This window comes from Pristiophorus japonicus, chromosome 6 (genome assembly GCF_044704955.1).
Source record: "Pristiophorus japonicus isolate sPriJap1 chromosome 6, sPriJap1.hap1, whole genome shotgun sequence".
Taxonomy (NCBI): domain Eukaryota; kingdom Metazoa; phylum Chordata; class Chondrichthyes; family Pristiophoridae; genus Pristiophorus; species Pristiophorus japonicus.
The window spans coordinates 26,279,185-26,295,700 of record NC_091982.1 but is presented as its reverse complement, the minus strand read 5'-3'; the positions used below and the strand labels follow the sequence as shown (position 1 = coordinate 26,295,700).

The window sequence follows — 16,516 nt, the reverse complement described above, 5'->3', positions numbered from 1 at the left end:
ACATACTCTAACTTCTGAACTTCAGCTGACTTGTAAATCCTTATATCTGTGTAACACATTAATTTAACGGGCCTGTACGATATGATAGTTATTTTCTACTCTTACTGAAGAAAGATAATAGACTTGTAGTTATGCACTATTCCTTACCTGTAGTGAACTGTGTGATGTCCTGAACAGTGCTGACTGGGTTGTTATTTTTAAATGAGTAAAGATTAAATGGAAACAGATTGTTGTTTAAGTCTTTCCAGAGATTATAGTTTGGTATTGTCCATCGACCAGACACAACATCGTAATCACGGCGGCCTAAATGTAAAAGCTTGGTCAGTGGATCATAAAGCCCTCCATGGAAACCAATGATAACTTGAAAATCCGAGTTGGAGTCTTGGTAAATATCTCCATAGGGTGTGTATTGTATATGTTTAATTAATTGTCCAGAATTACTGAACACAGCTAAGGGAGTCCCTGTATTATCACAGGTTATGTAAAACTCTTCACCGTTGCTGATCTCCATAGCTATAAGATGACCCTGAAGATCATAGTAGAGTGACGTGATTTCAGAGTTTGTATGGTTATACATATGGGTGACTCTGGTTGGGTGAATGAGATCTGCATAAAAAAACTGCAGGTGTTGTCCAATGTTTGTTTTACTGGCTACACGCCTTCCTAATCCATCATAGCGGTACAGCAGATTCCAACCTGCAATATTACTGTATGCTCTGTTGAGCAGGCCATTGGAGTTGTAGTCAAATACGGTATCACCCCTTTGCTGGAGGAAGCCATCCTCGTCCATTTTGTACTGCACTTCTCCGAATCTGGTAATCCTATCTCGCAGGTCATATCTCAGTGGAGTTAGATGAGCACTATTCTCATAGCTCATCAAGTTAATATTTCCATTTAAGTCATAACTGTAGCGCCATTGGGGTTTGTTGTTGATTGAAACAGTTTGGAGCTGCCCGTCAGCATCATATTCGTAGGAATGCTTAGTAAGATTGGTATCAGCTCCCACTCTTACCTCACACACTATCATACGTCCCATGTTGTCGTACTGAACGGTCATCCAATACGTGATGGATCTCAGAATCTCAAACTGGACCTCTATCACTTGGCCATTGGCATTAAATCTCTTGGTGTGTGTCATAACAGTGGTGGTTATAATCTGGTTTAGATCATAATAGATCACACTGAACTTTCCAAATTGCTCTGCCCGCCCTGAGACATCATCGTGACGATAAAGGTCAATAGGCAGCGGAGTTTCATTGATCATTGCCTGCATGCTAGTGATTCGGAGGTTATTATAACTGTAGTCAAAGCGAGCATTAACAAGGTCTTCACTGCTGAACCTGAAGATCTGTCGAGCAACAAGAGGGCCTGTTTGTCTAAATCGGACTGTGCAGGTGAATCCTTCATGTATCAGCTGGATGGTTTTAATCACACCGGCTGCTTCATCATAAGTGAAGTTGACCTGAGTGGTATCATAAAGAATCTCAGAAAACTTGGACAGTTTTGTATATTTGTAGACCACCATTCGCCCAGTCCCCAGGCACAAGGTTTGAAGCAAGCGTCCATCCTCAGTGTAATCCTGTATGATGGAGGCACTACTGTCAGGTGGAGTGTAGATGTTCCTATAATATCCTATAGAGCAAATGGTCTGCATGGTATGTCGAACCATACTGGGCATGGTGACTGAGTAAAGTCGATCGGTCTGATCGTAGTCAAAAATGTACCTTCGTTGGCTGTGCAAAAGAAGTGTCACAGACTGTTGAAAAATAAAACTAAAAGTTAGTTAATGACAATTTGAGAAACCCACACAAAACATCTCAAAACAATTTTAAAGAAATAAAACAGAGTTAAGGTACATTTGCACTACAATTTTAGTACTGGTGTGAAGCGGAAAGAGGCAATGTGAGACTCCCTGGAGAGTGTGGTCTCACACCATATGGCCTTGACACCGCATGGATTGTAAATTCAGTGTAAATCAGGTGCAAAAAGTACTCAGTGGGTTCCTTGGACTTCCTGAACATATTTTACGCCTACTTGCAATGGGCCTGAATTTGATGAAAGCCTCCACCCGCCCAAGTGCCGCCCAAAGGACCACCGATGGCCAAGGAGGTCCCTGACGGTTCTTTGGGCGGGGTTTTCATCACCCAGGTCCCTCGAAGGTCGGCAGGCGGCAAATCTGCGATGGATGCCGTCAACCTGGCGGCAGCCGGTGGGAGATTTCATTCTCGGCGGCAAAGGCGCTGGCTGCCCAAGTGCCGCCGAGGAGGGAGTCGGGCCCACGGAGGTTTGAAGAACTAAAAATAAAAAGCATCAAAAACAAACAAAAAAAAAAAATTTGACGACCTTCAGGGGACCCCCATCCAGGTAAAGAAATAATTTAAATAAATGTCACTAACCTTTTTTACAGCATCTTCGCACTTACCGTTGAGGACAGAGCTGCCTGCACTCAACGGTCTACCGCCGTCCTGCCACCGACTCCAGCCAACTCCCGCCCGCGTGAATATGGCATCTCGACGGGAGGGAGTCCACTTACACGCATCGGCTGTCCGTTGACGTCGGCGGGCGCTTCCCGGCGGCTCCAGGCAACGACGAACGTGGCACTGGGCAGTTCGACCAGAGGAATGTCGGCGGCAGTGGGCGGTAAGGCCGTCAATTTCGGCCCCAATGAATTTAACTGTTTCCACAGTGCAGACGGTGCTGCCCACACAGTTTACATTTAAAACACACATGAACAGATCATTATCCTGGGCAACAGAATTCAAGTTTCACCCAGGCAATGTAAACACGGTTAAAATACAGAAAATAAAAACAGAAAATACTGTAAAACACTCATCAGGTCAAGCTGCATCTGGTGGAGAGAGAAACAGAGTTAACGTTTCAGGCCGATGATCTTTCATCAGAACTGGAAGATATTAGAGATGAACAGCTCTTACGCAAGAGCAGAGCCAGGGAAATTCCTGTGATAGGATGGATGTTAGGAGTGATTAAATGACAAAAGTGACAATGGTGTAAAGCAAAAAGGACGTGATAATGAGACAAGTAGAGAAGCAGAAGATGGGCTCAGAGGAGGTGTAAATAGTTACAGCAGAGTAAATGCAGGCTCCCATGGTGCAGGAACGTGGTGACAAAAAGCGGGTAGACCCCAGAGGTGCAGACCTACTGGATCCTCATCCAGTTCCAGTACCTCTGGCACAGTCATCCTCCTTTGCCAACACCTGCTATCCAAGAAATGTTTCCTTGTCACGTCTCACTCAACCAATTCTTGCTTTGCACGTAAACACTTTACAAGTCATTCCCCTTCTTTTCCCATATGTATGTGTGTGTTTGTGTGTTTTATCCTCTTTCTTCCTTTTGTTCTGTTCCTTTACAAATGCTGTTCATATATAATACAGGAATATAGGAATAGGAGTAGACCATTCAGCCCCTTGAGCCTGTTTGCCATTCTATTAGATCATGGCTGATCTGTATCCTATCTCCATCCATCGCCTTGTCTTCATATCCCTTATTACCCTTGGTTAGCAAAAATCTATCACTCTCATATTTAAAATTATTAAATAAGCTAGCATCTACTGCTTTTTGAGAGAATTCCACGCTTCTACCACCCTTTGTGTGAAAAAATGTTTCCTAAATTCTCTCCTGAATGACCTGGGTCTGATTTTAAGGTTATATCCTCTTGTCCTAGACTCCCCCCACCAACAGAAAAAGTTTATATTTATCTACCCTATCAATTCCTTTCAAAATCCGAAAATCCTCTATCAAATTATTCCTTAAACTTCTATATTCCAGGGAATACAAGCCTAGTTTATGTAATCTCTCCTCATAATCTAACACCTGTTAACATTCTGATGAATCTGCGCTGTATTCCTTCCAAGGCCAATATATTCTTTCTAAGGTCCAGTGCCCAAAACTATAGACAATACTCCAGATGTGGTCTAACCAGGGCTTTATATGGGTGTAGCAGAATTTTTTCCATTTATAGTCTAGCTCTATAGTTATAAAAACAAATATTCCATTCGCCTTTTTGATCAATTATTTTGGAGCTGACTACTGCATTTTAGTGATCTGTGTACATCAACCCCTAAATCTCTTTGGACCTCCATTGTTCTAGCTTTTCACCATTGAAAAAATACTCAGATCTACCATTTTTTGGCCCAAAATGGATGACCTCACAATTACCTGCATTGATATCCATCGGCCACAGTTTTGCTCATTCACTTAATCTATCGCAGTAATGCGATTTTTTGAGTTTTTTGAACTAACGTGATTTTGATGAGGTAACTAATGTATTTGCTTCAGGGGTTCTTTACGTAAGCATTCATAGTAACACATTGCTATTAAGAACTAGTTGGCTTATTAACCAAGGTTTAACAATCACACTACACGTTACCAGTTCATCTTTTAGGCTCACAACTGCATGCCTCATCGTGGATCCCCTAAACTCAACTGACTGGGGTTTTATTGAGTCTTATGAACATCATGTGACTGGCTAAGCCCCTCACAATTCAACAGCTCTACAAACCTGTGAGCATACTCACAGGTGCATACATTACAATAACAGAGAAGGTTGATGAAGGCACTGCGGTTGATGTTGTGTAAATGGACTTCCAAAAAGTGTTCGATAAAGTGCCACATAATAGGCTTTACAACAAGGTTGAAGTACATGGAATAAAAGGGACAGTGGCAGCATGGATACGAAATTGGTTAAATGACAGGAAACAGAGAGTAGTGGTGAATGATTGTTTTTCAGACTGGAGGAAGGTGGTGTTCCCTCGGGTACTAAGACCACTGCTTTTCATGATATATATTAATGACTTAGACTTGGATGTACAGGGCACAATTTCAAAATTTGCAGATGACACAAAACTTGGAAGTAGGATAGTGATAGACTTCAAGAAGACAGACAGGCTGGTAGAATGGGCGGACATGTGGCAGATGAAATTTAACAGAGAAAAGTGCAGATACACATTTTGGTTGGAAGTATGAGGAGAAGCAATATAAACTAAAGAGTACAATTCTAAAGATGGAACAGAGAGATCTGGGGATATATGTGCACAAATCGTTGAAGGTGGGAGGGCAAGTTGAGACAGTGGTTAAAAAAAGCATACGGGATCCTGGGCTTCATAAATAGGGGCATAGAGTACAAAAGCAAGGAAGTTATGATGAACCATTATAAAACACTAGTTTGGCCTCAACTGGAGTATTGTATCCAAATCTGGGTACCGCACTTTAGGAAGGATGTGAAGGCCTTGGAGAGGGTGCTGAAAAAATTTAAAAAAAAAAGATTTACAAGAATGGTTCCAGGGATGAGTGACTTCATAGAAAAATAGAAAATAGGTGCCGGAGTAAGCCATTCAGCCCTTCGAGCCTGCACCACCATTCAATATGATCATGGCTGATCATGCAACTTCAGTACCCCACTCCTGCCTTCTCTCCATACCCCTGATCCCTTTAACTGTAAGGGCCACATCTAACTCCCTTTTGAAGATATCCAATGAACTGGACTCAACAACTTTCTGTGGTAGAGAATTCCACAGGTTCATAATTCTCTGGGTGAAAAAGTTTCTCCTCATCTCGGTCTTAGATGGTTTACCCCTTATCCTTAGACTGTGACCCCTGGTTCTGGGCTTCCCCAACATCGGGAACATTCTTCCTGCATCTAACCTGTCCAATTTTATATGCTTCTATGAGATCCCTTCTTATTCTTCTAAATTCCAGTGAATATAAGCCTAGTCGATCCAGTTTTTCTTCATATGTCTGTCCTGCCATCCCGGGAATCAGTCTGGTGAACCTTTGTTGCACTCCCTCAATAGCAAGAATGTCCTTCCTCAGATTAGGAGACCAAAATTGCACACAATACTCAAGGTGTGGTCTCATCAAGGTCCTGTACAACTGCAGTAAGACCTCCCTGCTCCTATACTCAAATCCTCTCGCTATGAAGGCCAACATGCCATTTGCTTTCTTTACTGCCTGCTGTACCTGCATGCCAACTTTCAATGACTGATGTACCATAACACCAAGGTCTCGTTGCACCTCCCCTTTTACTAATCTGTCACAATTCTGATAATAATCTGCCTTCCTGTTTTTGCCACAAAAGTGGATAACCTCACATTTATCCACATTATACTGCATCTGCCATGCATTTGCCCACTCACCTAACCTGTCCAAGTCACCCTGCAGCCTCTTAGCATCCTCCTCACAGCTCACACTGCCACCCAGCTTAGTGTTATCTGCAAACTTGGAGATATTACCTTCAATTCCTTTGTCTAAATCATTAATATATATTGTAAATAGCTGGGGTCCCAGCCCTGAACCTTGCAGTACCCCACTAGTCATTGCCTGCCATTCTGAAAAGGACCCGTTTATTCCCACTCTTTGCTTCCCTTTCATAAATCCATGCTGACTTGGACCGATCCTGTCACTGTTTCCAAATGCGCTGCTATTACATCTTTAATAATTGATTCCAGCATTTTCCTCACTACTGATGTCAGACTAACCAGTCTATAATTTCCTGTTTTCTCTCTCCCTCATTTTCTTAAAAGTGGGGTTATATTAGCCACCCTCCAATCCATAGGAACTGATCCAGAGTCTACAGAATGTTGGAAAATGACCACCAATGCATCTACTATTTCTAGGGCCACTTCCTTAAGTACTCTGGGATGCAGACTATCAGGCCCTGGGGATTTATCGGCCTTCAATCACATCAATTTCCCTAACACCATTTCCTGACTAATAAGGATATCCCTCAGTTCCCTCAGTTCCTCCTTCTCACTAGACCCTTGGTCCCCTAGTATTTTCAGGAGGTTATTCGTGTCTTCCTCAGTGAAAACAGAATCTTCAGCTCGATAGATTGGAGAAGCTGAGAAGGTTGAGAGGAGATTTGAGAGAGGTATTCAAAATCATGAGGGGTCTAGACAGAGTAGACAGAGAGAAATTGTTCCCATTGACAGTAGGATCGAGAACCAGAGGACACAGGTTGAAGGTGATTGGTAGAAGAAACATGAGGAAAACTTTTGTAGGCAGTTGAATCTGAAATGCACTGCCTGAAAGGGTGGTGATGGCAGATTCAATTGTGGCTTTCAAAAGGAAATTAAATAAGTACCTGAAGGAAAAGAATTGCAGGGCTATGGGAAAAGGGCAGGGGAGTGGGACTAGCTGAAGTGCTCTTGCAGAGAGCCGGCATAAGCTCGATAGGCCAAATGGCCTCCTTCTGGGCTATAACCATTCTATCTTTCTATACATAAGAACAACAGAAATAAGAGCAGGAGTAGGCCATTTGGCCCCTCGAGCATGCTCCGCCATTCAATAAGATCATGGCTGATCTGATCTTGGGCTCAGCTCCACATCTCTATCCGCTCCCCATAACCCTTCACTCTCTTATCGTTCAAAAATCTGTCTATCTCCACCTTAAATATATTCAATGACCCAGTCTCCACAGCTCTCTGGGGCAGAGAATTCCACAGATTTACGACCCTGTGATAGAAGAAATTCCTCATCATCTCAGTTCTAAATGGGTGACCCCTTATTCTGAAACTATGCCCTCCAGTTCGAGATTCCCCCACGAGGGGGAACATCCTCTCTGCATCTACCTTGTCGAGCCCCCTTAGTATCTTCTATGTTTCAATAAGATCACCTCTCATTCTTCTAAACTCCAATGAGTATAGGCCCAATCTGCAATTCATCTCAGTAATCAACCTAGTGAACCTTCTTTAAACTGCCTTCAATGCAAGTATATCCCTCCTTAAATAAGGAGAACAAAACTGTATGCAGTACTCTAGGTGTGGCCTCACCAATACCCTGCACAGTTGTAGCAGGACCTTCCTGCTTTTATACTCCATCCCCTTTGCAATAAAGTCCAACATTCCATTTGCCTTCCTGATTACTTGCTGTACCTGCATACTAACTTTGTGTGTTTCTTGCACAAGGACCCCCAGGTCCCTCTGTATTGTAGCCTTTTGTAATTTCTCTCTATTTAAATAATAATTTGCTTTTTTATTTTTCCTGCCGAAGTGTATAACCTCACACTTTCCCACATTATATTCCATCTGCCAAATGTTTGCCCACACACTTAGCCTGCCTATATCCCTTTGTAGAATTTTTGTGTCCTCCTCACACATTGCTTTTCCTCCCATCTTTGTATCATCAGCAAACTTGGCTACGTTACACTTGGTCCATTCATTCAAGTCATTAATATAGATTGTAAATAGTTGAGGCCCCAGCACCGATCCCTGCAGCATCCCACTAGTTACCATGTGCCAACCAGAAAATGACCCATTTATCCTGACTCTCTGTTTTCTATTAGTTATTTAATCCTCTATCCATGCGAATATATTACCCCCAACCTCGTGAACTTTTATCTTAAGCAGTAACTTTTTATGTGGCACCTTAGCGAATGCCTTCTGGAAATCCAAATAAACCACATCCACTGGTTCCCCCTTATCCATCCTGCTCGTTACATCCTCAAAGAACTCCAGCAAGTTTGTCAAACATGATTTCTCTTTCATAAAACCATGCTGACTATGCTTGATTGAATCATGCTTTTCCAAATGTCCTGCTGCTGCTTCCTTAATAATGGACTCCAGCATTTTCCCAACGACGGATGTTAGGCGAACTGGTCTATAGTTTTCTCTTTGCCTCCCTTCTTAAATAGGGGCATTACATTTGCGGTTTTCCAATCCGCTGGGACCTCTCCGGAATCCAGAGAATTTTGGTAGATTACAACCAATGCATCCACTATCTCTGCAGCCACTTCTTTTAAAACTCTAGGATGCAAGCCATCAGGTCCAGGGGACTTGTCCACCTTTAGTCCCATTATCTTACAGAGTACTTTTTCTTTAGTGATAGTGATTGTTTTAAGTTCCTCCCTCCATATAGCCCATTGAATATCCATTATTGGGATGTTTTTAGTGTCTTCTACTGTGAAGACCGATACAAAATATTTGTTCAAAGTCTCTGCCATTTCCCTGTTCCCCAATATTAATTCCTCAGTCTCATTCTCTAAGGGACCAAGATTAATTTAGCCACTCTCTTCCTTTTTATATACTGTAGAAACCCTTACTATCTGTTTTTATAGTTTTTGCTGGTTTACTTTCATAATCTATCTTCCCTCTCTTTATTACTTTTTTAGTCGTCCTTTGCTGTTTTTTTTTAAAGTTTCCCAATCCTCTGGCCTCCCACTAATCTTGGCCACTTTGTATGCCATTGTTTTCAATTTGATACCATCCTTTACTTCCTTAGTTAGCTACGGATGCTTTTCTCCTTTAAAGTCTTTCCTTCTCACTGGAATATAATGCCAACTCTTGTGGATTAATCGAGAGGCACACGATTTTGATTGAAAATTTACCCCTAGTTGAGTTCTCGCGATTCAGCTCTGAAAAACCATGATTTTTTTTCTATTTTTAATCTCCGCCACCTCAGCTCCAGCAAAATAAAGAAACAACCTCCAGCCTGCCGCTTACCGTCCCACCCCCTACACTACTTCTGCCCTCTCATTGTCATCATTCCTTGTCAATCATTGAGATAACAAAAGGGATCAGATTGAGGGCAGCCATAAGATTGGCACCTGTGTAGTCTGAGATTTCAGATTGTTAGCGGAATTGGCAGTAAATGATTTGATTGACATCATGATTACTCAATAGATAATTGTGTTGTTAACAATGACATTAGAAGTGCCCATCAGAGAAAGGCTGAGGCAGGGATGTGGCTGTTGAATTGTATTGAACCTTTTCAGTAGCATGTTGCAATATAAGGTATGACAATGGGCCAGGTAGGAGGCTGCGCAGACAATTCCTGTGTCTTCCTGCTATGTTTTGATGGAATTTTTTTCTGAATTAAGTGACAATGTTTGGCATGGTGCTGAAAAGTAAGCTGAATTGTGTACTGTTAATGTATGTACTGTAACATTAGACCACTGAATGTACCTTCACACTGTATACACCATACCTGTATACCTGTACCACCAGAGAGTGCTATTGGTGGAGACCCAAGAGTTACCTGCACACTGCAGGTAACCAAGTATAAAAGGGAGCTCACCTCTTGGTGTCCTCACTCAAGGAGCTGCAATAAACGGACTAAGGTCACTACAGTTCAAGTACTATACCCTTACCTCATGGAGTCGTTATTAGAGTGCTTGCATATACCACAACTGGCGACGAGGTTACGAATTTCCATGCACAACATGTCTAACCTAAGCAATTTCCAACAATTTGCTGATGGGGAAGATTGGGATGCCTTTGTGGAAAGGCTCGAATACTTTTTCATCGCGAATGACCTGGCTGGAGACACACCAACCTCACTGGCTGGTAAGTGCAGAACCATCCTGCTCAGCAGTTGTGGGCCCAACGTTCACGGCCTCTTCAGGCATCTGCTAGCCCCAGCGAAGATGACAACCAAGACTTATGCGGAGCTCGTAACTATAATACAAGAACAACTCAAACCTAAAGAGAGCATCCTCACAACCAGACACCGGTTCTACACCCACCGGCGGCCCGAAGGCCAAGAAATTGCTGAATATGCTGCAGACCCAAGAAGATTGGCTGCACCATGTGATTTTGGCGACCACCTCACCGAAGCACTAAGGGACATCTTTGTTGTTGGAATCGGCCACGAGGGCCTCCTCCATAAGCTGCTCTCTGCGGACACTACGGTCACCCTGCAGAAGGCAATCAAAGTGAGCCAGGCTTTCATGATTTCGGCCTGCGATTCCAAGAGGATGATGACTCACCCCCAGGACTCTAACCCGATGAGCACAGTGAACCAAATGGCACCTTTCAGAGGCGATGCTGCTGCCCCGAGTCCCGCAACCCTGAGTCCGCCACATGGGGCCAACCGGCTAGTCCCGTGCTGGCGCTGTGGAGGAAACCACAGGGCCCACCAGTGCCGATACAAATACTATACTTGCAAAGGCTGCAACACTAAAGGTCACCTCCAGCGAATGTGTGGAAGAAACTTTACTCACCGAGTCGCTGATGAGTTGGCTGATCACCCGGGCTCCAGCGCTGATGAAGACGAAGTGGCTCAGCCCCAGGAAGAGGTGTACAGAGTGTATACCTGCTCCACCGATAGTTCCCCGTGGAAAATGGAAGTAGAAATCAACGGTGTTCCAGTCTCGATGGAGATCGACACAGGGGCGAGCCAATCGCTGATAAATCAGACGGCCTTCGAGAAACTCTGGGACAATCCCGCCAAACGACCCAAAATGTTCCCAATCCAGGCGAAGCTGCTCACTTACACAAAAGACACCATCCCAGTCATTTGCAGGGTGGATGTCCAGGTGTCCCATGGTGGCGCAATGTACAAGCTTCCTTTGTGGATCATTGCTGGTGATCGTCCAACGCTGCTGGGAAGAAGATGGATGAAGCAAATCCAAATCTGTTGGAGCAGGGAAAGCCTCCAGGCCTCGGCGATCGACGTCCTATGCGACTCCAAACTTGGATCCATCGCAGCACCTGGAAAATCCTACCGTCCAGCTCGATTGCGTGGTGACGACACAGACTGCACAATTCAACGGCGAGATGACCAACCTGAATGACCAGACCTCACCTTCCGGGCTCCAGTCACAGGACTCCGAGGGAAGAAGATCGACACAGAAGGTAGATTCCCAGCTTCCGTGGCAGAATCTGGGGAGAAAAGGATCACCGCAGCCTAGAGAAAGAAGATGGCGCCCGCACCATGAGGTGAAGCACCTGAAATCAAGAGGGCCGCGACCAGACCACGAGGGGCAGGTTGAGGGAGCAACATGTGTTGCCGAGCAGCGAACCGGATTGGGGTAAAGATTACAAGGTCCTCTTAAAGGAGACCGGCAACCCAAAATAATTAAAGGGACAGTTCCACTCTTGGTACAGCAATGCCGGTGACACTAATGATAAAGGTGTAATTAATGAATGCAAGTATATAAATGTACGTTGAACAGTGATGCCCGTAATGCTAATGAGAAAAATGTAACTAACCAAGGCAAATGTAACCTTGCACGAAAATGCTGATAGTACTCAAAAAGGTGATGTAAATGACACATTCGTACTGTTGAACAGTGTTGCTGGTAATGCTAATGAGACAAATGTAACTAACAAAGGCAGGTATCCAAATGTAACCTTGCACAGAGATATTGATAGTACACAGGAAAGTGTTGTAATGGACAAATGTGAAAGTGTAAAGATAAATAACAATGTCGAGTTGGCTGGTTGCGGTCGGAACCAATGTATCATGAATGCTAATGATAAAATGAGAAATGATGCCGGGTTCTACATGTATGCCAACATTGCCAAAGGCAACCCCCCGTGGGAAACACCCAGGTCCAGCGGGCTAACCGATCATGTAGCCTACGCCTCCAGGACCAATGTGATGCCCCAGGGAGAGTTCACATACACACACTCAATGGAGGACAGGAAGGCCACACCACCCATACAATATAACGTATGTACCTTACCTATAACATGTACTTGCTTCACCACTGCTGAATTCACAAATAGTGACATAACCAGCCAGATTCCTTACTCACTCTACATGTATGCCAATGCAGGTGTTGAGCCACACACATGGTCTAGGTATGGGGGGGGGGGGGCGGGGGAGAAATGGATGTATGTAGCCATGAATACATGGATTACACCCAGAACCCACACAACCCTCACTACAACCTCCAACCGTCCACTGCCGACCACTTCCCAATGTCATGGCAATAAGGACTTGGGGGTCCACAGGGAGAGAGCCATTCCCAAGCAAAGACAAAGTGCAAGGGCTTTGGGCACTCAAGTTGAGGGCCAAAGAACACAGTGCAAAAGCTTAGTGGGGGGAGTGTTGTTATGTATATTAATGTATGTACAGTACCACTAGACCACTGAATGTACCTTCACAATGTATACACCATACCTGTACCACCAGAGGGTGCTACTGGTGGAGACCTAAGGGTCACCTTCACACTGCAGGTAACCAAGTATAAAAGGGAGCTCACCTCTTGGTGTCCTCACTCAAGGATCTGCAATAAACGGACTAAGGTCACTACAGTTCAAGTACTATACACTTACCTCATGGAGTCGTTATTAGAGTGCTTGCATATACCACATGTACGATAGCTGATGGTTAATTCAGTTCGTCGTTAAATTTGAACGAACGTTTTCCTTCTCTTAACTCTTACAGAAAGCTCTGCCTTTATTTCTTACCCGTGCAGAAAGTTGTATCTCTATTATTTACTGCTGAAAATCACTAAGCCTTATACGTGGGGGGAAAATCACTACAAGAGCTACACATCTGAAATAAAATAAGTCAGAAGAGATTGAGATGTTTTATAGTTTACACATTTTGAAGGGATTGGACAGGATAGGTAGAAACAGATTGTTTTCTGTGATTGAATTAGATTAGATTAGAATGACATAATGTTCTGGAAAGAGTAACAGTCAAAAGCAGAGCGAGCCAGCCTATGAGTGATGCAACTACAGAGCCACCGATCTACCTACTTCTACTCCCATTTCTTATGTTCTTATGTCAGTAATTGGTTCGTGATGGCCAAATGTGCTTCCTTTCCAGAAGCAAAGGTCACAGAATGCGCTTTCTGTCCGGGAGTATAGGTCAACGAGGGATTGGGTTGGGAAAAAAGTAGCAACTCATGATTTCTATACCAATTCTCATGATTTTTTTAAGAGTTTGTGGCCTGGTTTATGAGGCGGTGGGGTTTGCAATACTGCTATCAATGTCTTTTTCTAATTTCATGCTCTCGTCTACACTACTTACTGTGCCACCAATCTTTGTGTCATTGACAAACTTGGATATGCTGTGTGCAAATTTGGCTGCTGTGTTTCCTACATGACAGCAGTGACTATGCTTCAGAAGTACCTCACTGGCTGTAAAGCACTTTGGGATGTCCTGAGGTCGTGAAAGGCATTATATAAATGCAAGTCTTTTTTTTTCTTTTTATTTATATTGTTCTCTATTGTGTTACCCAATTAATAAATTTAGTGAATAGTTGATGCCCCAACACAGATCCTTGTGGGAGACTACTAATCATTTCCTTCCAATTCAACCGCCTAACTTGTCCCCGAACCAGGTCAATAATTTGCCTTCAATTCTGTGAGCTTTAATTTTAATTCCAGGTTTGACGAAGGATCCACATCTGAAACATGTTCTATCCACAGCGAGCTGCCTGACCTGCTGAATGTCTCCAGCATTTTCTGTACAAAGAATTCCCACCTGAGGGAACAGGTAAGTGCCCTGCATCCAGAATTTTGCAAGTGTCGCTCATTTGTCTGCTGGAATATGCTTAATAATGGCACCGACTAATTTGCCTTTCGATTTGCTCCCCCTCTTTCTGATGATAACATATCTTACCCTTGTCTAGTGCCTTCCCCATGTGATTCAGCAGTGATAATTCATCTGCGCCTTATCATTATACTGTGACTCTGGGAGCACTACATGAACTATCTTTGATATTCAGTAATACTGATTGAGCAGAGCAGACCCTCCAAAATGCAGAAATTATACATGCACGTACTATAAACACCATGATGGAACGTCAGTAAAAATGTGCACTCAAGTCACTAAAAGGTCACTGATAGAGCGGAGGGCCGGAGTGATTAAATGACAAAAGTGATGATGGTGCAAGGCAAAAGGAGGTGATAATGAGACAAGTAAAGAAACAAAAGATGTGTCCAGGAGAGGTGTAAATGCTAACAGCAGCATAGCAGAGGAGGTGGGAAGCATAGAAAATCTGGCAAAGAGAAGGCTCCTACAGCGCAGGAATATGGCGGAAGAAAGGCAAATAGACCCCAGGGGTGTGGACCTACCGCTGGCCCACTCTGCCTATCGTTTGTCTTTTCAGCTATTGATAAATCTGCTGCTGCTAGCAGTTCATGTTTCCCTTTCAGGTTTCCAGTATTCATTATTTTTTAAATTTTATCTCTATTATCTTTTCTTTGTTAAGATGAACTGCGGTGCATTTGAAAATACATAACTTAGCCATCCCAATAATACAGCAGTTTGCCTCCAATTATTATTGTATGAGTTATACATGTAAATTAGGTGTACATCTAAATTAGGTATAATTAAAATTTCATCAATATGTTATCCTCAACAAAAAAGAAGCATACACATCACATTTAATAAAAGGAAAATCTATTTGAATTCACCAAATTTGCATGCACTAATTTTAATTAGAAGAATGAATATATTATCCCTATTATAATACACGCTCTAAGTTTCAACTTAAGTTTTTGAATTACTGAGGGAAAGTATATTTTGTTGCGCATGAATGATGGCATAATTAATATGCTATCCCTATTAACATGATGAATATAGCCTCCAGATCTTTGTGCAGTTTATACTTTTGTACTGACAAAATGATACAAACTGCTATAACTACCAACGTGTTATCTGTGTTAGAATTCCTTATAGTAAACAGAAATAAAGGCAGGTCTCTTGATGGCTTAATGAGAAACTGCATTGTTCATTGTGGAACTGAGCCACCAACACCAAGACAAAAGTCCCACATTCAATCCTGTTTTGTGGCTGAATTTCCTCCCCTCAGATGGGATAGCAGGACTCTTGCTGTGGCTACAGTTGGCCTCAGCATCCCTGGCACTATAGAGGAGGGAACCCCAGCTAAGGATCCCATTCCTGATCACTGTGCAGTAAATTCTGCTGGAAAGTGCACGTGCGTGCGCGTCACGTGCTGGTAGGATCAGGATTGGTTGTGGTGTTTCCCTGGGTGAGTAGCTTGCTGCCACACACTGTCAAGTTCACACACAAAGGATGGCCACTTGAGTGAGGTTGCTGAGTGTAGTTGGTCCTATAGAAGCTTTTGTGGGCATGAAACAGTGTCTTCCGTAATTGAGGGGAGAACATTGTGAGCTGGAAATTAATCATGTTCATAACCAGCAGATTTTTTCAACTCTGAATAAATATCATGGAATCATACAGTGCAGAAGGAGGCCATTCGACCTATCGTACCTGTGCCAGCCCTTTGAAAGAGCTATGCAATTAGTCCTGTTCTGACGAAAGATCAACCTGAAACATTGGGCCGAAAATTGAGGTCGGAGTCTTCCTTCGTACGAATGCCTCTGACCCGAAAAAAATCTACGAATTTACCGGTCGGTCCCAGAGAAACGCAAGGTCCCGGTTGGAGGCCGAGATTCGCTGCGCAGCGCACAGGGACCTGTCTTCGAGGTACGCAAGTCCAAGCTGGAATCACGTGGGCCTGGACAACCAATCATGATGCAGTATGCTCATTGATAATAATGGGAACTCCGTTTGTGCGCGTTCCCATTACTATCAATGAGAAAACTCCCTAAAACACCCAAACACAACATAATAAATAAATACAAAAGCAAAATACTGTGGATGCTGGAATCTGGAATAAAAACAGAAAATGCTGGAAATCCCAGCAGGTCAGGCAGCATCTGTGGAGAGGAAGCAGAGTTAACATTTTGGGTCTGTTATAATAAATAAATAAAACACCTCACATATTTAAATTTAATTGAAATTAAATGTAATGAAATGTTTTAGAAAAAAAAATTTTGGGGGAATTTTTTCATGT

The 16,516-nt window shown here is 43.2% G+C and overlaps 1 protein-coding gene across 3 annotated transcripts in view; it reads right to left on the bottom strand.

The window, feature by feature from the left end:
• tenm1 (teneurin transmembrane protein 1) overlaps positions 1-16,516 on the bottom strand; it is a 1,011,052-nt gene that overhangs the window by 30,558 nt on the left and 963,978 nt on the right. For all 3 annotated transcript variants that reach the window (XM_070882702.1, XM_070882701.1, XM_070882703.1), the window contains one exon: positions 148-1,756. In XM_070882702.1, the coding sequence (XP_070738803.1) occupies positions 148-1,756 (1,609 nt within the window). The remainder of the gene's footprint in view (positions 1-147; positions 1,757-16,516) is intronic.